This window comes from Protopterus annectens, chromosome 3.part1, assembly GCF_019279795.1.
Source record: "Protopterus annectens isolate FY-2018-M chromosome 3.part1, PAN1.0, whole genome shotgun sequence".
Taxonomy (NCBI): domain Eukaryota; kingdom Metazoa; phylum Chordata; order Ceratodontiformes; family Protopteridae; genus Protopterus; species Protopterus annectens.
This window is the reverse complement of record NC_056732.1, coordinates 1737559373-1737584175: the sequence shown is the minus strand read 5'-3', so window position 1 is coordinate 1737584175 and position 24803 is coordinate 1737559373. Positions and strand designations below refer to the sequence as shown.

The window sequence follows — 24803 nt, the reverse complement described above, 5'->3', positions numbered from 1 at the left end:
TATTTCTTGTCTAAAGAATCATCAGAGGACAATTTCTTAGTTAACTGATCAAGCATAAACTCCTGGTATTGGATCATATGAAACTGACAGTTCAATGCCCTAGCTGAGAGAGTAGCAGAGGTGTATACTTTTTTACTCCATCTCTCTAAGGACCTTGATTCCCTTTCAGAAGGAAGAGGGTTTTTAACTGAGGTCGAAGCTACTGCCTTAGGCCCCTGGGAGATAGTCTCGGGATCTGCAAAAGGAGCCTTGTATAAATGATGATGTGTGTCCGGGACCCTGTAGAACCTATCGGGCTTAGCAGGGGCTGGAGGCAAAGTATCAGGAGCAGTGCAAGCATCATTAAATGCATCATCTACAACAGGGAGAACTGGAGGTATAGCTAAAGGCCTATGTTGTGGTAAATGCAAAAAGGTCCTAAGCCTTTTCCTTGAATCTGAGAAATCTTGTCCCTGCCATTGGAATTGCTCTCTCATGGCATGTAAGGTTTCCCCAAAGGAAAATTCCTCTGGTGGAGAGGCAGAAGGAATCGATTCCTCAGCATCGGAATCTTCATAAGTAGAAAAAGGAGCCTCTGGATGGTCCGTAATGTCTGTATCATCAGAAGAATCATCTGAGGACACTGGCTCAGGGGGCTCTGCTCTAGGTCTCTTTTCTGGAGGAGGTTGAGAGGCCCTGTCTGGATGAGATTGGGATCCCCTTATTAAAGAGATGAGATCCTTTGCCAGAGTGAGCATTTGGTAACTAGAACTGGGCCTGTGAGAGGGGGGCTTAACAGGCACAGATTTAGAAGTTTTGGCTGCTTTAGCCCTGGCAAAGGCCTTAATGGACATGGCTGCAGGCGGCCTAGCAGCACCACGTGCAGGGGTTGAAACATCCAAAGGGATGGTGTCCGATAATTCTTGTGAAACCACAGTAGCAGGCTGAATTTCAGAGGCCGATTCAACCAGGTTAGAAGCGGCCTTGGTAGCAGTCATGGATTCGGCTGAAGATAGAACCGTTTGCTCAGTTTCGGCTGAAACCGAGACACTCGCGGTTTGCTTAACCGCGGTTTCGGCCGAAACCGCGGACCGCGAGTGTCGGTCCTTTTCTTTGCGTTTCTTAACTTGTGAAGTCGGAGGATCCGACGGCATTATGTACGCAAAATCTGAACCGAAAAACTGTTCAGCAAACTCCGACCGACGTCTAAGCATCCGTCGGTTGAAAGAAGCACAGGCTAAACAAGCTGCTACGTCGTGGTCTGGGCCTCGGTTGAAAGAAGCACAGGCTAAACAAGCTGCTACGTCGTGGTCTGGGCCTAAACAAGGTAAGCAGTAAGAGTGGAAATCTTTATGAGGTATTTGTTTCCCACAAGTTAAACAGTTATTCACTTTTTCTGACATCGGCTGAGGCAAGAAAGAGTCCCCAACGGGGTACTTAGCTTTTTAGAAGTCTTTGAAGTAGTATTCGGTAGTAGTAATCTCTGGATCTGACCGACCGGCACTTGCGAACAGCTTCTGCTTGGCAGCGGCAAGAAAGACTGGGGAAAATGGCGTCGGCTGATGCCTTTATACCCGAAGAACTGCAGCTATGACGTCGGGTGAAGTGCGACACCAGCCGAGGCCAGACCCAGACTTTGGAATCCGGCCGACCGAAGGGCTGCCTGACGACAGGACAACCCATTTGTAAGGACTGCAGATGCATCCTTGAAGGACATCAGGGCTTTTATACAGGAATTTGTGAGAGTCAGGGACTCTGTAGTATCGGTCTGGTTTGGCTGGTGCAGGAAGTAGTGAGTCTTGGTTAAGACTAGATTCTGAATAAACATCATCCACAATGTCTAACACAGGTGGAATAGCAAGTGGTCTGTGCTGGGGTAGTAAAAGGAACTCTCGGAGCCTTTTCTTAGAATCAGAGTAATCCTGGCCTTCCCAGTGGAAATGTTTCCTCATGGTATGTAAGGTTTCCCCAAAAGAGTAGTCTTCAGGGGGAGATGCAGAAGGGATAGACTCTTCAGCATCAGAGTCTTCATAAGGGGGAAAGGAATATTCCTGTTCCTCAGAAGAGTCTGAGGAAATTGAAACCTGGTCAGAGGAAGCGTAGTCCTCCTCCTGTCTTGGCCTTTTATCAGGAGGGGGATGGGAACCCTTGATTAGGGTAATTAAGTCTTCAGCCATCTTAAGCATCTGTTTCTTAGGCATGGGGCCTTGTACTGGAGACTGCTGTACAGTCTCTGTTTTTAAAGGAGTTTTCAGCTTTGCATAGCATTTAATAGTGAGTGTAGTCGGTCTGAAGACACCTTCTGCAACTGAAGGCGTTTCAACTGCACCGGAATCTCCTTCAGGCATGGAGTCGGAAGGGCCTAAAGGTAAAGGTTGTGGAGGCCTAGCAATCTCCGCTTGTGAATCGGATGTCGCCTAGGGTTCTAAATCAGCAGTCGCCAGGGGCTGCGTAGGCGCCTCACTGGAAACCGGAGAACCGGCGACTGGCCTAGCAGAGGCCTCGGAGTCTGATTTGGGTCTCGGCTGCATGTCCTTATCTTTGCGTTTTTTATGCATTCCGGTTGTCAGTTGCTCCGACGGCATGGTATAATTAAATTTCCTACCAAAATAAGGTCGGGCAAAATCAAACCGACGTTTAATAGTTCGTTTATTAAACCTAGCACAAAACCGACAACCTGTGACGTCGTGGTCTGGGCCTAGGCAAGGAATACAATAAGAATGAAAGTCCTTATGAGGTATTTGCTTCCCACAATATATGCAATAGTTAACTTTTTCTGACATCGGACTGAGGCAAGAAAAGGTTCCCCAATGGGGTACTTAGCTTTATTGAAGACTTTGGTCTGAAATTCAATTTGAAAATCTCAGGAGTCTGCCGACCGGCACTTGCGAACTGCTTCTGCTTCGGGCACCGCACGGCAAGAAAGACTGGAGAAAATGGCATTGGATGCATCTTATATACCCCTGGTGCACTGACGTCAGGGAAGAAGCGACAGCAACCGACACCGGACCAAGACTTTGGAACTCTGGCTGACTGCGGGACCGCCTGACAGCAGGATCACCCAAGTGTGATGACTGCAGCAGTGTAACACTATGAACATCAGGCTGCTTATCAGATAGCCTCAGTGATCACTCCCCAACATTCCTACTCATAAAATACCTATACCAGGCTAAACCTGTCATCTACCGTCAAATACGTAAAAAACTAAACCCACTCACATTCATCTCATCCCTCAAAGAATGTAACTGGTATCCTCTAAAGTACCTCAGTCTTGATGACGCAGTTGACTTTTTAATACTATCTTCCTGAGCATCCTTAATTACCATGCCCCCATAAGACTTTCCAGAATCAAAGGACAACCGTCTCCATGGCTACAGAAAACCACTAAGTCAGAAATGAAAAACAGGGATAAAGCTTGGGAGCACTGGCGCAAAACCAAAACCCCCTCAACTAGGCAGAAATTCCTAGAACTACGCAATAGAGTCGAAAAGCTAATAAAACAGGACAAATTCCAATACTACCAGTCTGCCCTAGACTCCTCCCAACACAGCCCCAAACAATTCTGGTCCTCCATAAACTCCATCCTCCACCCAGGTAAAGTCAGTACCCCTCCTCCTAACATCCCTCACTCCTCAGAAAATATTGCTACCTCATTCAACACACACTTCACACAAACCATACTATCACTAGCTAAACAACACAACCTCCCTCCCCTCCAACCCACACCTTCAAGTAGTAATCTCCCCACTGCCTTCTCTTTTTCTCCTGTACTTACCTCCAACATAAAAAACTCTTAACTAAACTTAAGCCCACCAAATTAGCAGCAGACAACCTCCCAAGTGAATACCTACAAATTGCAGCTGATGCTCTGGCCTACCAAGTATCCATCTTGATTAACCGATCTCTGTCACAAAGTTACGTTCCCACACTGTGGAAAATATCACATATAATTCCCCTCCACAAAGGCGGACCCTCCACAGAACTAAGCAATTACCACCCCGTAGCTATTCTCTCTCCACTCTGCAAAATTATAGAGTGATGCATAGATTCTCAAGTCTCAGACTACCTCCTTACTAACAACCTCCTTTCCAATACTCAGCATGGTTTCCGACCAAACCATAGCACCACCACTGCCTTACTCTCCTTTACAAGCACTATCCTTCAGCATAAAAACAATGGCTATCTCTCCTCTGCTACTTTCCTAGACATATCTAAAGCATTTGACATGGTCCCACACAAACAACTTATCTCTGTCCTCAATAACCTATCCTTCTCACAATCAGTCACCAACTGGTTTCAGAGTTACCTGTCTGACCGCCAACAATCCGTTGTATAGTGGAATGATACATCTCCCCAACCACCTGTCTCCATAGGGGTTCCCCCAAGGATCCACCCTTGGATCCCTACTCGTCTCTGTTTTCACCAATAATCTAGCCTCTGCCACCAAACATGGCACACTCATACAATACGCAGATGACTCAACCATCATTTGCTCAGCCCAGTCCCTACCCAAACTGCAAAAAGTCACACAGGAAGCCTTTTCCTCTGTTGAAACTTGGTTATCCGATGCCCAATTAATACTCAACCCAAACAAAACTAAACCACTCATCTTCCAACCCACCAAACATACTCAAAACAACTCTCACTTTAACATCACAGCAAAAGACAACACCACTATATACCCAACCAAACACACCAAATTGCTAGGAGTGGAAATAAACTAAAATTTGACATTAACATATCTATGACCATAAAAAAAGTCCACAAAAAACTAGGAGTGTTATACAGAAATAAGCAACTTCTCACCAAAGCAGCAAAGATTTCAATAGCAAATTCCCACATTATCTCCACCCTACTTTATGCCTCTCCAATATATACCAACCTAAGGCAATGCGATCTAAACAAGCTAGAGACCTGCTACAACAAAATCGCCAAATTCATCACAGGGGCATCCTACCGTAGTCACCACTGTCTTTCACTTGCTGAACTGGGCTGGCTTGAACTCCCTCACCTCCTTCAATGGTATTAACTCTCACTCGCCCACAAACTAGTACACCATCCACTAAATGTCCCATCCCTCCAGAGTCTACTCCAACCCTATCGCACCACCAGACCACTAAGATCAAGCAACAAAAATTACTTGCAGATCACTGAAGCCAATAACTCTGCTGGTGAAGCACTATTCTCTTGCACCATAGCCAAATTATGGAACTCCCTCCCACTCACAACTACCTCCATACCATCATGCACCCACTTCAAAACTTTACTAAAAGTGCACCTAAAAACATGCTGGCTATGCCCTTGCAACTCCCACTCTAATATCACCCACCCCATCCAACCACTACCTTTCTTTCCACTCCACTACCTACCTTGATTATAGCAAGCTCAGATGTTCATAAGCCTAGTACTTATTATACAGCAGGAACTTCTTATTGTAACATTTGTTAATGTCTGTTGTGTACTTAACAGATAAAGATTCTAGTTGTCTACTGATGTACTGCGTTCATCTGTAAATATGTAAGTAATTGCTAAGTAAATTGTTAATCACTATGTAATCCAATGTAACTACTGTCTATTTTAACTGTGGAGCTTTTCTCCCTGGGCATCTGCTGAAAATGGACCTACGTCTATCTTCTATTAAGATCCACGCCTCAGCAATTTCTGCTCATTACAGCACGGATCCTCCTTTATTCTCACATCCACTCCCGAGACAGTTCCTCAGAGGGGCTAAGAACTTAAGACCGCCAAGGAGAGCTCCAACACCTACTTGGGATCTCAACTTTGTTCTGGAAAAAGCTTACATTACCGCCCTTTGAACCAGCTTTTTCTGCTGATTTAAAATTTCTTTCATGGAAAACTGCCCTACTACTAGCAATAACCTCAGCTAGAAGAGTCTCAGAGCTACAGGCACTAATGGCAGTGGAACCTTTCATCATTCTTCATCAAGACAGAGTCTCTCTACGAACGAATCCTTCCTTTATGCCAAAGGTGGTATCCAGTATGGCCCTAAACCAAAGCATTCACTTGCCCACCTTCTTCCCAAATCCCCAGAACAAAGGAGAAAGACTCCTGCACTCTTTGGACATTCACAGGCAATTACGTTACTACTTGGATAAAACTAAGGCTTTCAGAAAAACTGACCAGCTTTTTGTAGCCTATGCTACAGGATCACAAGGAAAAGCTATCTCAAAACAGACCATTTCAAAATGGATAGGGCATTGCATACGTTTCTGTCACACACATCATGGGAAACCAGCACCTGCTAACATTAGGTCCCACTCCACCAGGGCTACAGCTACATCAGCAGCCTTATTCAGGGGAGTGCCAACCAAGGATATTCTGGAAGCTGCTACTTGAGTTCAGTGCACACCTTCACCAAACACGATCACTAACCTCTATACTTTAAGACTAGAGCTAGTTTTGCCACTGCAGTTTTGCAGGGCTTACTAGCTTCTTCTAACCCTGTCTGACTCCACCTCCCATCCTTAGCTTTGGGATTCAACCCAAGTGTGATGACTGCAGCAGGGTAACACGAGGAACATACTACAGTTTTGTACCTACCATAAATGTAGATGTTCGAGTGTTCACCCTGCTGCAGTCCAGGTTACCCTCCCTCCATCCCCTCTGAACTAGCTGAACTTATCTCTACCACTCTATCCTATACTACCTCTGTGGTGTATTTGCTTGTGCCTAAGGGTTTTGTTTTATTTTTATATAGCGATATGTATGTATATATATATTTTGCCTACCTATTGGGGGCACCTGACATCTGGGGCAAGAAAAACTGAAGAAAATGGCGTTGGATGCCTCTTATACACCCCTGGCGCACTGACGTCAGGGAGGAAGCGACAGCAACCGACGCCGGACCAACACTTTGGAATTTGGGCCGACTGTGGGACCGCCTGACAGCAGGATAACCCAAGTGTGATGACTGCAGCAGGGTAACACGATGAACATCTTGAAGGGCTCTGCAAAATCACACAGGCACATCTAGGCATGCCTCCTGATGAAATACCTGTACCCGTGGCCCTTGACACACTTTTTGCAGTGTGCAAGATAAGCTGCATAGACAACAGCTTGTAGGGTAGCCAACCAAGAGGCTTCTAAAGATTGAGGCTCAGCAGTGCCGGTTCCAGAAACAGATTTCAATAGCTCTTTAATCAAATCTCTTTGAAGTCTCAAAATGTGCGAGATAGTTCAGCAATCTAATTGCAGAAGTCGCTGAAGCATAAACATGTTTCCCAAACCTGTCAATCACCCTAGACACTGTTAGGAGGATGGACAGTGGAACTCTGCTCAGCAAGTTCCTTTTTTATAAGCTGCTGCTTCTACTGGCACTCCCTTATCCCAGAATTCCCTTCCTACTGGTGGAGCCATAATTCATTCTGGTTGTTTTGATGACTGGCTCAACCAAATCAGGTTCCCTCCACTCCTGCCACTGACCATCAATTAGCTAATCGGTGGGTGGAGTAACGTAGGACATAGACAGATCAGCTCCAAATACTCTAGAAATACTGATTCCTCCAGAGAAAGGTCTTGAGAAGACCAGTCACCCTTCTACTTAAGTATCTCAAGAATGTCTCCAAATGAGACATCATCGGGTGGGGACCCCTCTTTTTCATCAAAATCAGTATCCTCGGTGACTGTGACTCTTGAGGAGAGTCCAAGTGCCTCCTTTTGCACACAATCTTCCTAGGGACTTCCTTGGTGGGATGGTCTAGTGAAGATCACAAAAGAGAAAAATGCCCTGCTGGGTAGTCTGGAACCTTTGGGTTGGGCTGGCCTGTCCCTGTGGGGTAGAATGTTGAGGCTCAAGATACAAAGACATCTGAGAAGCAGAGGGTGGATTTGAGGAGGTAAGATCCATCTGTCCTGCTGGAGCACAGAACACACTCTTCTCAACCTGGAAAGTAGATTGCTCCAGAGAGAAGGAAGAAAATGAAGCCAAGAAAGCAAGTTTCTGGCCTATCAACTCCCTCTACTCCAAAAACAACCTACTCGAGGCAGAAGTCTGAGCCAAGCTCTTCATAGTTTTCAGCTGTGGGGTGGAGTGGATGGAACTAAGAGAGCAAAGAAATTCCACTCCTCAACAGAGGAGAGAGCTCTTTCGACTGCCTCGAAAGCGGAAGCCAAGGGGGAACCCTGAACCATCACATTAGGAGCAGAGACCTCCACACCTGAAAGGCCTGGGAAACAAGTTAAGACTCCACTGCAAGACAGATGATGGAGCTGAGCTATCTAATGCCAAAGCTCCAAGCAGAAGAGATGGCTCTGACAACTCTGGAGTCAATCCCCTAACCCAGGAACTGGCTCCAAAGCTTCGTCTCAAAGATGCTTACTGATCAGAGTAGCTTGGAACTGGAGGAATTAGAGAATATGTTGGAATGGAAGATGACCACCTCTTTGATTTAGATGCGGAGAGCTCTTGAGGAAATCTCAGATCGAGAGTACCCGAAGATGGAAGGTGGATTGTGGTAGGAGAGAACATAGGAAGGGTAAAAGGGTAGAACCTCACAGGTCCAATGAGAGCAGGAGCCAGGAGAACCCCCAGCTGAATACGAGTTCTCCACATTCACTTCTGTTAAGCTTTTGGTAGACCTAACAGACCTTAGAGAGGAAGACCTAGATGAACGTCTAGGAAGTCTGGATGTTCTTTGTACCAGTCTCTCCTAAAGAAAAGGAGAAAGTGGCTTGGGAAAGACTGGCCCCAGTGAAAATATCTGCTCTGGTAAAGGAGTACTGAACTGTGCATATGTCGGATCCGATGATCTGAACATCTTTGAGGCCAGAGCCATAGATGATTAAGAAGAAACAGAATGGTCAGGGGAGTGCTTCCTTGTCTCCTTGCCCTTGTCCCTGGGCTTGTCACTTCTCCCCTATAGATTGGTCTGAAAACGTTTTACTGGTATGGGAGGCTCCAGAAAGAAAACAGATGATTATCCAGCAGAAGGTGGAAGAAATCCCTTCAATACAAGTTTATTTCCAAGCTCAACAGCCTGGTGGCTTCCATACATATGAAGTAGTCCTCATCCAACTGGGCAGCTCCCAAACAAACACACTTTTGGTTTGCTTCTGAATTCGAAGTTTGTGGCTGCAAGGCATACATTTTTCAAACCCTGATGGCTTGCTAGACAAGATTAAGCCAATCAAAATGAATAGAAAGACTTCACATATTTTTTTTTTGTTTTTAAACACAAAAATACAAACAATGGTAAACTCTGCACAAAAATACCAACAAAAGTAAGGTTTGTTATGGCAAAAATAGAAACAAAACCTACCACTATGGTGAGAGGCACTACAGGAGTGGGACAAGAGAAGAAAACAATTTACACCAAGGAAAAGGCTTACAGGTAAGGGGAAATGCTAGAAAAACACAAGGAAAAATACGCTATCAAAATATGAAACAGCAGTAGCAAGAAGAAATAACTTTGATAAGGTTAGCCATTGATGAGCAGACTACATCTATTCTCTAAACATGTCAAATGAAATCTGAGGTAATCTTGGGGACAGGAAGGGATTATAGGCAAGGGGAGGAGCCTAAACTATGGATCCTGAAGTCTAAAAGCAGCCAAAGTCGAACCTGAAGCCCATATGTTAAGGAACGGAAGAAACAGACCTCGGACTAAAACACGCCAACAGGGAAAAATACTCAAAAGGCTAAAAAATATAAACAAGGAAATAGTTGGTTTCAAGGTTTGAGCTTCAAAGAATAAATCTGTGTCTGAATGCAAAAAGTGGAAACCTAGGTCTGGAGGTGGTATGGGACACTGTGGGAGTCAGGGCAGGAGCTTGAACTTGGGAAAATTGTGCCAGTCTGGTGCCCAGTCCGTATAGGACGTGTTATGGATAATGAATATCTAATTTTACTTGCAAAAATATCAAATTTTAGTTTAGTGAATGTTACTAAGACACAGCCCGTTTGCTGTCACCCGTGGTAACAAATTCTTCAGTAAAGAAGTGTACAGACTGGAAAATGTTAAGGTCTTGCAGTTTCTGAACAGTAATAAAGTTATTACAGTCTTCAATTGCGACTACACAATTCCAGTCCATTTAAGGATTAAGGAGATCAGATCGCTTTCTGTTGAAGTATTTGATACCATATAGATTTTCTTTCTGCACTTGCAAACATGTCAGCTCTATGACAAAACTATTTAGAAAAATGACAATTTACCTTTAAGCCTTGCCAAGGCAAACTGGTTCTGTTGAAGTACATCAGTACATATCCTAGAGATTCCATATCATCACGACGGCTGAAAACAAGATATGATGGCCAGTTAATGCTCCAGTGCACAAAACATGCATAAAAAATGTTCACATTAACTCTCACCAACTCATTATGGTTACAGACCAAGAAACGCCACAATACTAGTACAAAAGATGTACTTTACAGAAATGTATACAATGGACTTAATGAGGCAAACTGAAAATACAGTTGCGTTAGGAACATAGAAAAATGTAGATATTTCAACAGTTTCTCTATTGCAATCTTCACTTTTACTACATCCTTCACTATGTCTTCAGCAGAGGCCCTCCAATCAGGAAGCAAGGACATCAGATGTACAAGGGGTGCATCAACAGCCACCATGTTCTAATCTTTCTTGCTCCAGCAACAGCCAGGTAACAGACACTGGTGCCAAAAAATAGTAAATCATTTAGAACATCCCAGAGGTCCCCAGTATCCCTCTCTAGGGACTAATGACAGAGACAAGAGAGGGGGAGCATGAAGGAAAGAGAGGAAAGGTGAAAAAGGATTAAGGCGCAATTCCAACACAAAGAAAGAATAACTGGTCAAAACAGAGAGGTGGGTGGGTATCTGGACTGCAACAACTAATCTACTCGAACACCTACAGCTATGTTAAGTTACTAGTGCAATAGTACTAAGTTCTCTGCAGTATTCACTGCTGCAGCCCTCCCTTTTGGGAAGATTCCCAAAGCAAAGAAAATGGGAGATGGCCATCAGTGACTAGGATTTAAAGCTCTGATGGATAGTGGAGACAAATCCTGCCCTTGAAGCTGTCCTTAAACTGTGGTCCTAGAAAAGTCATGGACAGATGTTCAGGTTGCAGCTTAAAGAATGGCTTACATGGTAGCACCTTTAGGGAAGATTACAGTGACTGCAGTTCTTCCTCTGGACTGTCTCTGACTCACCAAGAACAGAACTACTACAGGCTAAATAAAAGCATGACAGGCCAGTTGGAGAGGATCTGCTTTTTCACTGCTTTACTCTCATTCCCGTTTGCATAAGTAAACAGCTGATCAGAATTTTCTGCACTCTATTGCAAATAAAATCTCAGCTGTCTATGCAAGACCTACAGAATGAAGAGTTATTTCTCCTCTGTTCAGTGGCTTTGGGAAATAACTGGTAAATTAATGGCTTGGTTAAGAGAAAGTTCAGACATCACATTAGGCAGGAAAGAGATACCTATTGTGCTGAAAAACTAAGGATTATTTGCACACTAAGGACTGTAGCTCAAATTCTCATAGAGGAGTTACACTGAAAGGGTGGCAAAAATCAGCAGATTCAGTAGGTACCAGAGTTAGTTCTTCTAGTTAATAGCTGCATTCTCATGACAGCTCCTTTCTAGACACAAACCCCTTTTGGGAACTGCTTCACAGAAGGCCTTGGAAAAGTACAGTTTTGTACCTACCATAAATGTAGATGTTCGAGTGCTAATACAGCTGCAGTCATAACAGATGGGTTCTCCTGCCGTCAGGCGGGTCCTCGGTCGGCCGAATTCCAAAGTCTAGGTCCGGCGTCGGTTGTCGTCGCTTCTTCCCCAACGTCAGTGCGACAGGGGTATAAAGGAACCAGCCGACGCCATTTTCTTCAGTTTTTCTTGCCCCAGATGTCAGGTGCCCCCAGAAGGAAGGCAATACATAAATTTGTGTGATAATGCAGTGCAATATAATCAAAATACAGTAGTTGCAAGCAAATACATCATAAATGAAAACCCCAATCAGGTTGTAAGAGGATGTGTTAGCCTATAGGCCTGTCCCAAGAGGGGAAGGAAGGAGGGAAACCTGGACTGCAGCTGTATTAGCACTCGAACATCTACATTTATGGTAGGTACAAAACTGTACTATGTTCATCGTGCATACAGCTGCAGTCATAACAGATGGGTAGAATCCCAAAGCTAAGAAAGGGGTGGTAGGCACTAGGTGGAACTAGGAGGAGCCAAAATGCCCTGCAAGACTGCAGTGGCAAAGCCTGCTCTAGATTTGGAGTATAATGGTAGGTTGTAGTGCTTGGAGAAGGTATGCACAGAACTCCAAGTGGCTGCTTCCAAAATATCCTTGGTAGGAACTCCTCTGAGGAAGGCTGCAGAGGTGGCTGTGGCCCTGGTGGAATGAGTTCTAATGCCTGTAGGAACAGTTTTGCCATGAAAGGAATAGCAAAAGCGTATGCAGTGGGCTATCCATTTTGAGATTGTCTGTTTGGGAATTGGCCTCCCTTGAGCTCCTACCGCATAGGCCACAAAGAGCTGTTCTGATTTTCTGAAAGGCTTTGTTCTGTCCAAATAATAACGCAGTTGTCTGAGGATATCCAAGGAATGTAGTAATCTCTCCCCTTTGTTTTGAGGATTAGGATAAAAAGTAGGTAAATGTATGGCCTGATTTAAAGCTACCCTGGATACCACTTTAGGCATAAAGGACGGGTTGGTTCGTAAGGAAACTCTGTCCTGATGGAAGATGATAAAAGGCCAGACAGACATGAGAGCCTGTAGTTCTGAAACTCTACGAGCTGAGGTGATAGCCAGAAGGAAAGCTGTTTTCCAGGACAAATATTGCAAATCTGATGAGGCAGCTGGCTCAAAGGGAGGCAAGGTCAGTTTTTCCAGAATGAAATTAAGATCCCAAGCAGGTTTTGGTTGTTTCCTTGGAGGCCTTAAATTCTTAGCCCCTCTGAGGAACTGTCTTAAGAGAGGGTGAGAGAATAAAGGCGGATCAGTGTTGTATTCTGCAGAAATGGCTGAGGCATGGATTTTGATGGAGGAGAAAGAAAGTCCACTGCTTAGCAGTTCAGCCAAATATTGTAGTATTTGAGGTAAATTCAGTTTTCCAGGATCCTGGCCTTTTTTCTCATTCCAGACACAAAAACGTTTCCATTTTGCGGAGTAAGCTTTTCTAGTTGATGGCCTTCTGGCCTCCAAAATGACATCCTGCACCTCCTTGGAGAGTAGGGCCTGTTGTGATGCTAAGGAATCTTCCATGCGGCTAGATTGAGTGTTTTTAGCTGGCTGTGAAGAGTTTTGAAACTGTGCTGAGTCAGAAGAAGAGGCATTAGAGGCAGGGTCCATGGTGGGGAATGCGTCAGGCTCCTCAGGAGTGGGTACCAGTGTTGCCTTGGCCAGTCCGGAGCAATGAGGATCATCTTTGGTCTGTCTGCTTTGGTCTTTAATAGAACTTTGGGCAGCAGAGGAAGAGGAGGGAAGGCATAAACTGTCATTGATGTCCAACTGAAGGAAAGAGCGTCCACTCTCCAGGCCTTTGGATGGAAGATTCTTGAGAAGAATTTTGTCAATTGATGATTCTTGCGGGAGGCAAAGAGATCTATGTCTGGCCTTCCCCATTCTTGGATTATTTCTGTAAAAACTTTTGGATGCAATTTCCATTCGTGTGGATCTGTCATATTCCTGCTTAGGTTGTCTGCCAGCGTGTTTTCCTTGCCTGGCAAGTACTGTGCTTGTAGTTCCATTTGTAAGTCCATGGCCATGTTCCAAAGTGACATGGCCAGTCTGCATAGGGGGTAAGAATGTGTTCCTCCCTGTTTATGTACCACATAACTGTGGTGTTGTCTGTTCTTATCAATAGTTGACCTGGTTGTAGAAGGTCCTTGAAAGCTATAATAGCATTTATTACTGCTAACATTTCTTTTTGATTGATGTGAAGGTGCTTTTCTTTTTGGGACCATTTGCCCTGAATGCACCGGTCTGTCATGTGCGCCCCCCAGGCGTAGTCCGAGGCGTCTGTTGTGATGACTTGATTTGCTTGAGGCTTGCTGAATGGAAGACCTGTGTTTGTTTGACATGCTTGAGCCCACCACAGAAATTCCTTTTGCAGACATGGAATTAGTGGTATTATTGTTTCCAAACTGTGGCTATGTTGAGACCATATGTTTTTCAGGTACCATTGTAGTTTTCTCATATGCAGCTTTGCACATGGGATTAGTAAGATGCAAGATGCCATGAATCCCAGAGCCTGCAGGATTTTCCTTGCAGTCAGCCTGATGCAATTTGCCAGTGTTCTGAAGTACTGAATTAGTTGCCCCTGCTTCTCTGGCGTGAGGTAGGCCATCTGAGTGTTTGTGTCCAAATTGGCACCCAGGAAAATGATCTTCCGAGAGGGTATTAGCCTTGATTTCTCTTTGTTGACTATGTATCCCAGAGAGTTTAATAACATTATTACATAAGCCAGATGTTTCAGTAGAATGTGCTTGCTGTCCGCTTGGATCAGGCAGTCGTCCAAATAGGGGTATATTTGTATCCCTTGAAGTCTGCAGTAGGCAATTACTGATGCCAGGCATTTCGTGAATACTCTGGGCGCAGTAGATGAGCCAAAGGGCAATGCAGAGAATTGATAATGGGTTGAACCTGCAAGAAATCTGAGGTACCTTCTGCAATTTTGTCTGATTGGGACATGCAGGTATGCCTCCATGAGGTCCAACGTTATCAGCCAAGACTCCTTGCCCAGCATGGGAAGAAGTTGTTGTAGAGTGAGCATCTTGAATTTTGGTGCGAGTAGAAATGTGTTTAGGATGGATAGATCCAAAATAGGTCTCCAATCTTTTCCCTTCCTTGGCACCAGAAATAGCCTGGAATAAAAACCTTGACCTTGTTCGTGTGTAGGTATCTCTTGAATAGCTTTCATGTTTATGAGATCTGAAATTTGCCTTTGTGCCTCTGCCCTTTGATTGTGTGGCAGGTTTGGCATGCCTCTCATTTTTGGAAGGGTATGAAAGTTGAATTTGTAGCCTCTGTTTATAATGTCCAGGATCCATTTGTCCTTTGTGACAACATGCCAATTTTTTGAAAATAATGCCAGCTTTCCTCCTATGGGGGCTGCCATTTGAGACCTGGTTGGCATGCAAAGGGGAAAGTCATTGGGTTTGCTTTCTGAAAGATTGCGAGTGGTCCTCACCACCTCTTTGTGTAGGAGCTTGCCACTGTCTGCCTCTATACGATCCTTGTGATTGTCCTCTGCCCCTCGGGCGCCTGTATCTGCCTCTTTGGGGTCTGTCTGTGGCAGGAAAGGACCAGTTTTTGGAAGGCCAATTTCTACTAAAACGTGGGGGTTGAACCTGCAGAAATTCTCTCACAGTTTGCATTGATTTAGCCTTTTCCTCCATTTTCCGTAATACTTCCTCAGCATTAGCACCAAATAGTACATCCTTTTGAAGAGGGGCGTCTAGTAATTTAGCTTTGACATGATCAGGCAAGGCTTGTTCCTTGAGCCAGGCATGCCTACGTATGACTGAGCCTGTAACAGCAGCTCTACATGAGGCCTCTAGAGCATCAAAACCACATTGTAAGGTATGCTTACCCACTTGTTCTGCACTATGCATCAAATCCTGCAACTCCAAGTCTGGTTGTTCAGGTTGTGACATTTTACTTTTCAATTGTGCTAACAAAAACTGTTGGTATTTTGGCATATGAAACTGACAGTTTAAGGCTCTCATGGATAAGGTAGCCGAGGTATATACCTTTTCCCCCCACCTTTCTAAGGATCTGGAATCTCTCTCGGAAGGCAATGGATTTTTGGCAATGGAGGCCTTAACTCCCTTGGGCCCCTGTGAGATGGTTTCTAGGTCAGCAGCATGGCTTTTGTATAGAAATTGGTGTGAGTCAGGAACCCTGTAGTACCTGTCAGGCTTAACTGGAGCTGGAGGTTGAGAGTCCGGGTTAAGGCAGGCCTCAGAGTAAACATCATCTAGGATGTCCAAGACAGGAGGTATAGCCAGAGGCCTGTGCTGGGGTAACAAAAGAAATTCCCTGAGCCTTTTCTTGGAATCTGAATAATCCTGGCCTTCCAGTGAAAGTGTTCCCTTAAGGTATGCAAAGTTTCCCCAAATGAGTAATCCTCAGGGGGGGATACAGAGGGAATAGACTCCTCCGCATCAGAGTCTTCAAAAGGGGAGTAAGACTGTTCCTGATCATCAGAGTGTTCTGAAATAATGGAGCCCTGAACAGAGGAGGGGGGATTCTTCCTCCACTCTGGGCCTTTTGTCCGTAGGGGGCTGAGAACCTCTGATTAGAGTAATTAAATCCTCAGCCATTTTAAGCATCTGTTTCTTAGGCATGGGGCCGGGAGATGGGCCCTGTGTAGCTGGTCTCTTAGAGTGCATGGTTGCTTTAGACTTGGTGAAAGCCTTGATGGAGAAAGAAGAGGAAGGTCTGAAGACACCTTGAGTGGAGGTGGACCTGTCCACATTCTGTGTTTCAACGCCAAGAGTGGCTTCGGTATCTGTAGTCGTGGTGTGGGCCGAGGAGCCTGCGACCTCGGGCACAGGAGACACCGTCAAAGATGTGTCGTCGGTAATCAGGGGCTGCGTAGGCGCCTCGCTGAGAACCGGACCACGTGTAGTCGGCTTTGGCGTGGTGTCGGTAGAGGCCACGGACCTCGAGTGTCGGTTCTTGTCTTAGCATTTTTTAGACAAAACCGGAGTGGGAGTATCCGGCGACATAGTATAGTTAAATGTTTTCCCAAAATAATGCTGGGCGAACTCCGCCCGACGCTTAATAGTGCGTTTGTTGAATGTAGCACAAAAGCGACAGACCGAGATGTCGTGGTCTGGGCCTAAACAAGGTATACAGAGGGAATGGAAATCCTTATGCGGTATTTGCTTCCCACAAGAAATACAATTATTAACTTTGTCTGACATCGGTCTGAGGCAAGAAAAGTTTCCCCAACGGGGTACTTAGCTTTTAAGAAGACTTCGGTTTCCAAATTTTCGTAATCTCAGGAGCTGGCCGACCGGCACTTGAGAACTGCTTCTGCTTCGGGCACCGCACGGCAAGAAAGACTGAAGAAAATGGCATCGGCTGGTTCCTTTATACCCCTGTCGCACTGACGTCAGGGAAGAAGCGACGACAACCGACGCCGGACCTAGACTTTGGAATTCGGTCGACAGAGGACCTGCCTGACGGCAGGAGAAAGTACAGTTTTGTACCTACCATAAATGTAGATGTCCGAACAGGATAGCATCTGCAGTCATAACAAATGGGTTGTCCTGTCATCGGGCAGCCCTTCGGTCGGCCGGATTCCAAAGTCTGGGTCTGGCCTCGGCTGGTGTCGCACTTCACCCGACGTCATCTCTCCTGGTCTTCGGGTATAAAGGCATCAGCCAACGCCATTTTCCTCCGTGTTTCTTGCCCCAGATGCCAGTTGCCCTCTTGGAAAACTAAATTTTGGATAAATGCCAATGTTTCCAAAAAAAATAGTAGGCAAACACAAAAAATAAGCATGTATGTACATATATACAAACAAATACACCATAAGAGATCCCCCCTAGCTAGCTATTAGGAGGGTAAATACCCTAGGAGTACCACAGAGGGGAAGGAGGGTGGGTAATCCTGACTGCAGATGCTATCCTGTTCGGACATCTACATTTATGGTAGGTACAAAACTGTACTATGTCCTTCAAGGATGCATCTGCAGTCATAACAAATGGATAGAATACCATAGCCAAACTTAGGGGAGGAGGAAGAAGAATTATGGTGCAGTTAGGATCCCTTGCAAAACAGCAGTGGCAAACCCTGCTCGGGATCTGGAGTATAGAGGTAAGTTGTAATGCTTGGCAAATGTATGCACGGAGGTCCAAGTAGCCGCCTCAATAATGTCCTTGGTAGCCACTCCTCGTAAGAAAGCTGTGGTAGTGGCTGTAGCCCTTGTAGAGTGAGGTCTTATGTTCTGTGGAATTTGCTTTCCATGGTAGGAGTAACAGAATCTTATGCAATTTCCTATCCATTTAGAGAATGTCTGTTTGGAAATTGCTTTTCCTTTCCTTCCTGTTGCATAGGCTACTAACAGCTGGTCAGTTTTTCTGTTACCTTTGGTTCTGTCCAGGTAGTAGCGTAACTGTCTATGTACATCCAAGGTATGCAGCAGTCTTTCCCCCCTGTTCTGTGGATTGGGAAAGAAGGTAGGTAGGTGGATTGCCTGGTTTAGAGACACTCTGGATACCACCTTAGGCATAAATGTAGGATTAGTTCTCATGGACACTCTGTCTTGATGGAAGATTAGGAAGGGTTGTACTGCCATTAAGGCCTGTAGTTCCGAAACCCTTCTTGCTGAAGTAATTGCCAGTAGGATAGGTGTTGAAGATCTGCTGTTGCTGCTGGTTCAAATGGAGGGAGTGTCAATTTTTCTAGCACAAAGTTCAAGTCCCATGCTGGTAATGGTGGTTTCCTAGGAGGTTTTACATTCTTGATTCCTCTGAGGAACTGCCTGAGTAGAGGATGTGAGAAGACAGGGGGATCGAAGCTGTATTCTGCAGAAATAGCTGATGCATGTATCTTGATGGAGGAATAGGACAGGCCTGTATGTAGAAGCTCTGCCAAGTACTCCAGGATGTTAGCAATGTCTATCTTTGACACATCTTTCCCTCTTTCAGTACTCCAAATGACAAACTTTTTCCATTTTCCTGCATAGTTCCTTCTTGTTGAAGGTCTGCGGGCTTCAAGGATAATGTCTTTCACCCTTTGGGATAAGTCTGGGTTAGTTGCTGTTATGTGATGTTCCAGGCAGTCAGTTGCAGAGTTTTTAGGTTTGGATGCATGATGTTGTAGTTGTTCTGAGTTAACATCAAAGGCATCAGGGGTAGTGTCCACGTCCTCCCCCGAGACATGCTCCTCAGCAATGGATACCAGTGTTGTCTTGGCCAGTTTGGAGCTATCAGAATTATCCTTGGACGTTCCTCTTTGATTTTCAGTAGTACCTGAGGGTTGGGAGGGTGGCATAATGGTTAAGGTGTTTGCCTTACAAACACAAGGTGCAGGGTTGGAGTCTCACAAGGGATAATTGGCTAGGCTTAAAATGGCTTGCAAGGGCAGTTAGCCTAGTACTAATCTATGAACCTATGAACCTTGTGCATCAAAGGGAGAGGTGGAAATGCATATGCTGTCAGGCCTTTCCAACTGAAGGATACAGAGTCCACCTTCCATGCTAGTGGGTGGTATGTCCTTGTGCAGAATTTCTTGAGCTGGTGATTGAGTGGGGATGCGAATAGGTCTATTTGTGGCATTCCCCATTTCTTTGTGATGGCCTTGAAGATGTCCGGGTGTAGCATCCATTCGTGAGCATCCGAGGTAGTTCTGCTTAACATGTCTGCTAGGATGTTTTCTTTTCCCGGTACAAATATTGCCTGTAACTGGATGTTGTAGCTCAGAGCCATATTCCAAAGGTCCAGAGTCATTCTGCATAGGGGGTATGAATGAGTGCCTCCCCGTTTGTTGATGTACCACATGACTGTGGTGTTGTCTGTTCTTATCATTAAATGGCCTTCTTTGAGGAATGGTCTGAAATTCTGGATTGCTAGTTTTACTGCCAACATTTCTTTTGTATTTATGTGCAGGTGCAGCTGGTCTGGAGTCCATAATCCTTGTATGCATTTGTCCAGCATGTGTGCCCCCCAGCCTAGATCTGAGGCGTCCGTTGTGATGGTCTGGCTTGCTTGGAATTTGTGGAAAGGCAAGCCTGTGTTTGACTGGCATGCTTGAGCCCACCATAGGAACTCTTGCTTCAGGCATGGGATTAGTGGGATTTCGGTTTCTAAGCTGTGCCTGTGTTGAGACCATAAATTCTTTAGGTACCACTGTAGCTTTCTCATATGCAGTCTGGCATGGGGGACCAGGATTATGCATGATGCCATGAAGCCCAAGGCCTGCAGTACTTTTCTTGCTGTTAGTTTGTTCTGTTTTGTTAATGCCAAGAAGTAAAGAGGGAGTTGTTCTTGTTTTTCTGCAGTTAGGAATGCCATCTGTTTTACAGTGTCCAATTCCGCTCCCAAGAATGTTCTTGTTTGGGATGGTATCAGTTTTGACTTTGATTGTGTATCCCAGGGCTTGTAGTAAGCAAATGACTCTTTGTAAGTCTTTTGTCAGTTTGCTTTTGTTGTTCGCTTGTATCAGGCAGTCGTCCAGGTATGGATAAATTTGGATTCCCTGTAGCCTGCAATGAGCGATGACTGATGCCAGGCATTTTGTGAATACTCTGGGCGCAGTAGATAAGCCAAAGGGCAATGCTGAGAATTGATAATGCTCTGATCCTGCAAGAAATCTGAGGTATCTTCTGCAATTTGGTCGTATGGGGACGTGCAGGTATGCCTCCTTGAGATCTAGAGTTACCAGCCAAAACTCCTTGCCCAGCATGGGAAGAAGTTGCTGAAGGGTCAGCATTTTGAATTTTGGGACAATGATGAATGTGTTTAAGACGGACAGGTCGAGAATAGGTCTCCAACTTTTCTCTTTTCTTGGTACTAGGAAGAGTCTGGAGTAGAATCCTTTGCCCTGTTCTGTTAGTGGTACTCTTTCCACAGCTCTCATTTTTGTTAATTGAGCTATCTGTTTTAGAGCTTCTGTTTTTTGATTTGGAGGAAGGTTTGGCATTCCTCTTTTCACTGGTAAGGTGTGGAAGTGAAACCTGTAGCCTTGGTCTATGGTCTGCAAAATCCACTTGTCTTTTGTGATATAGTGCCAATTTTTTGAAAATAAAGCTAACTTCCCGCCTAAAGGTGCTGCTATTTGTTCCCTGGTAGGCGGTATCAGAGCCAAGTCACTGTGATTGTCCTGGTGCAGTGGCAGTGGTTGTGTCTGTGCCTCGCTGGTTATTGCCTTGCCACTGGCGTCCTCTGTAGGCACCTCCTCTGGATTGATTTCTGCCTCTGGCACGTCTATTCCTGCCTCTGAGATTTTGAGGAGTCTGGAAAGGACCAATTTTTGGAAGGCCAGTTCCTGCTAAACCTTGGGGGCTGAACCTGTAAGAAATCCTTAACTGTTTGTACAGATTTTGCCTTCTCTTCCATTTTCTTCATTACTTGCTGAGCAGGAGTACCAAATAGACTGGCCTTATCCATAGGAGCATCTAACAGCTTTGCTTTAACATGATCCGGCAAGACCTGTTCTTTCAACCATGCATGCCTTCTTATAACAGTGCCAGTCATGGGTGATCTAAATGAAGCCTCCAGTGCATCATAGCCACATTTTAAAGAATGGTTACTAACCTGCTGAATGTTATTTACCATTTCTAAAACATATTTCTTATCTAAGGAGTCATCAGAGGACAATTTCTTAGTTAACTCATCAAGCATAAACTCTTGGTATTGGATCATATGAAACTGACAGTTCAAAGCTCTAGCTGAGAGAGTAGCAGAGGTGTAAACTTTTTCCCCCCATCTCTCTAAGGACCTGGATTCCCTTTCAGAAGGGAGAGGGTTTTTTGCTGAGGTTGAAGCTACTGCCTTAGGCCCCTGGGAGATAGTCTCAGGATCTGCAAGTGGGGCTTTGTATAGGTGGTGATGAGTGTCTGGTACCCTGTAAAACCTATCTGGTTTGGTAGGGGCCGGAGGTAAAGTATCAGGAGCAGTGCAAACATCATTAAATGCATCATCCACAACAGGCAGAACTGGAGGTATAGCTAAGGGCCTATGTTGTGGTAAGTGTAGAAAGGTCCTAAGCCTTTTTCTTGAATCTGAGAAATCTTGTCCCTGCCATTGGAATTGTTCTCTCATGGCATGTAAGGTTTCCCCAAAGGAAAATTCCTCTGGAGGAGAGGCAGATGGAATAGATTCTTCAGCATCTGAATCTTCATAAGTAGAAAAGGGAGCCTCTGGATGGTCTGTAATGTCTGAGTCATCCGAAGAATCATCAGTGGACACTGGCTCTGGGGGCTCTGCTCTAGGTCTTTTTTCTGGAGGCTGAGAGGCCCTGTCTGGGTGAGATTGGGATCCCCTAATTAAAGAGATGAGATCCTCTGCCAAAGTAAGCATTTGTGAACTGGAACTGGGCCTGTGTGAAGGGGGCTTAACAGGCACTGATTTAGCAGTTTTGGCTGCTTTAGCCCTGGCAAAGGCCTTAATAGACATGGCTGCAGGAGGCCTAGCAGCACCACGTGCTGGGGTAGAGACATCCAAAGGGATGGTGTCTGATAATTCAATAGGAACCACATTAGTAGGCAAAACTTCAGAGGCCGATTCAACTAGGGTAGCAGGAGCCTCGGTAGTAGTCATGGATTCGGCTGAAGATTGACCCGTTTGCTCGGTTTCGGCCGAAACCGAGACACTCATGTTTGCTTAACCGTGGTTTCGCGAAACCGCGGACCGAGTGTCGGTCTTTTTCTTTGCGTTTTTTAACAATTTGAGTAGTCGGAGGATCCGACGGCATAATGTACGCAAAATCTGAGCCGAAAATTGTTCAGCAAACTCCGACCGACGCCTAAGCGTTCGTCGGTTGAAGGAAGCACAGGCTAAACAGGCTGCTACGTCGTGGTCTGGGCCTAAACAAGGTAGGCAGTACGAGTGGAAATCCTTATGAGGTATTTGTTTCCCACAAGTTAAACATTTATTTACTTTTTCTGACATCGGCTGAGGCAAGAAAGAGTCCCCAACGGGGTACTTAGCTTTTAGAAGTCTTCGAAGTAATATTCGGTAGTAGTAATCTCTGGATCTGACCGACCGGCACTTGCGAACAGCTTCTGCTTCGGGTGCCACGCGGCAAGAAAGACTGAGGAAAATGGCGTCGGCTGATGCCTTTATACCCGAAGACCAGGAGAGATGATGTCTGGTGAAGTGCGACACCAGCCGAGGCCAGACCCAGACTTTGGAATCCGGCCGACCGAAGGGCTGCCTGACGACAGGACAACCCATTTGTTATGACTGCAGATGCATCCTTGAAGGACATCCCATCTGTTACGACTGCAGCTGTATGCACGATGAACATCTCGTCTTACAGAAGTTATTGCTAGGAGCAGAGCTGTTTTCCAAGATAAAAACTTTATAACAGCAGTAGCAGCTGGCTCAAAAGGAGGCAGGGTGAGTTTTTCCAAGACATAGTTGAGGTCCCATGCAGGCATTGGTGATCTCCTTGGAGGCCTTACATTTTTGGCTCCTCTGAGGTACTGTTTTAATAAGGGATGAGAAAAGATTGGTGGCTCTGTATTGTAATGAGCTGAAATGGCAGAAGCATGAATTTTAATAAGATGAAAAAGATAGGCGTCTGTCCAGCATCTCGGTTAAGTATTGCACAATCTGAGGAATATTTGGCACAGCTGTATCAGTTCCTTGTGCCTGGTTCCAAGCACAGAATCTCTTCCATTTTCCAGCATAAGATTTTCTAGTACTAGGCCTTCTGGCCTCCAAAATGACATCCATCGCAGCTTTACTGAGAGGTGCGTTTTGTATGTCTACATTTACCGCCACACTGCCAGGTTTAAAGTCCTGAGTTGGCTGTGCAGGATCTGACTGTTTTCCTGGGACAGTAGATGAAGTATTTGGGGTAAGGTCCAAGCTGGGCATGGAGACAAGTTCTTTAGGATTGGAAACCAGTACTGGCGGGGCCAGTCTGGGGCAATCAGTATAATTTTTGGCTTTTCCTGTCTGGCCTTTAGGAGTACCTTGGGGAGGAGAGGCTGAGGGGGAAAGGCATATACTGATAGGTTTTTCCAGATGAAAGATAGGGCATCCACTTTCTATGCTCCACTTTCTATGCTTGTATGTGATAAGTCCTTGTGCAGAATCAAATAGATCTATGTCCGGGCATCCCCATTTCCTTATCATGCTGAAGACTTGTGGATCTAGCTGCCACTCGTGGGGATCCATGAGGTTTCTGCTTAGTTCGTCTGCCAGAGTATTTTTCATTCCTGGCAGGAATTGTGCCTGCAGATGTACTTGGTAAGTTAATGCTGTGCCCCACAAAGTCATGGCTAGTCTACAAAGGGGGTAAGAATGTGTGCCCCCCTGCTTGTTTATATACCACATGACTGTGGTGTTGTTTGTCTTTATCATTAGTTGTCCCAGATGAAGTAGGTCCTGGAAGGCTGTAAAGGGCATTCTGAACAGCTAGCATCTCTTTTTGATAAGTAGATGCATTTGGGTTGAGGACCATGTGCCCCGAATGCATCTTCCTGCCATGTGGTAGGCATAATCTGATGCATCCGTTGTTAGTGTCTGCCTGGCTGGGGGTAATGTGAATGGCTGTCCCTTGTTTTGGTGATAAGCCTTTGCCCACCATCGAAACTCCTGTTGTAGGCAGGGAATAAGAGTAATCATTGTTTCCAAGCTGTGGCAATGTTGAGTCCAAGCACTTTTTAGGTACCATTGAAGTTTCCTCATATGCAGTCTTGCATATGGAATTAATAGGATGCAGGATGCCATGAAGCCCAAAGCCTGCAGAATTTTTCTTGCAGATAACTGGGCCTTTGTTGCCAAAATTTTGAAATAGGTAGTCAGTTGCCTTTGTTTGTCTGGCGTGAGATGAGCCATCTGGGCAGTTGTATTTAAGCTTGCACCCAAGAATATTATCTCTTGAGAGGGTACTAGTTTTGATTTCTTTTCGCTGACTGCACACCCTAGGCATGTTAGAAGTCTTTTCACAAAAGCCAGATGCTGTAGAAGAATGTCCATGTTCTCTGCTTGAATCAGACAGTCGTCCAAGTAGGGATATATTTGTATTCCTCTTGTCTGCAGAATGCTACTACTGGTGCCAGGCACTTGGTAAAGACCCTGGGCGCAGTAGATAAGCCACAGGGCAGTGCAGAGAATTGGTAATGCATTGAGCCAACCTTGAATCTGAGGTATCTTCTGCATAACTGTCTGATTGGGACATGCAGGTATG

At 45.3% G+C, this 24803-nt stretch overlaps 1 protein-coding gene across 4 annotated transcripts in view; it reads right to left on the bottom strand.

Moving 5' to 3' along the window:
* The window catches only part of CSNK1A1 (casein kinase 1 alpha 1), a 1314414-nt gene that overhangs the window by 367213 nt on the left and 922398 nt on the right, over positions 1-24803 (bottom strand). For all 4 annotated transcript variants that reach the window (XM_044067738.1, XM_044067739.1, XM_044067736.1 and 1 more), the window contains one exon: positions 10151-10229. In XM_044067738.1, the coding sequence (XP_043923673.1) occupies positions 10151-10229 (79 nt within the window). The remainder of the gene's footprint in view (positions 1-10150; positions 10230-24803) is intronic.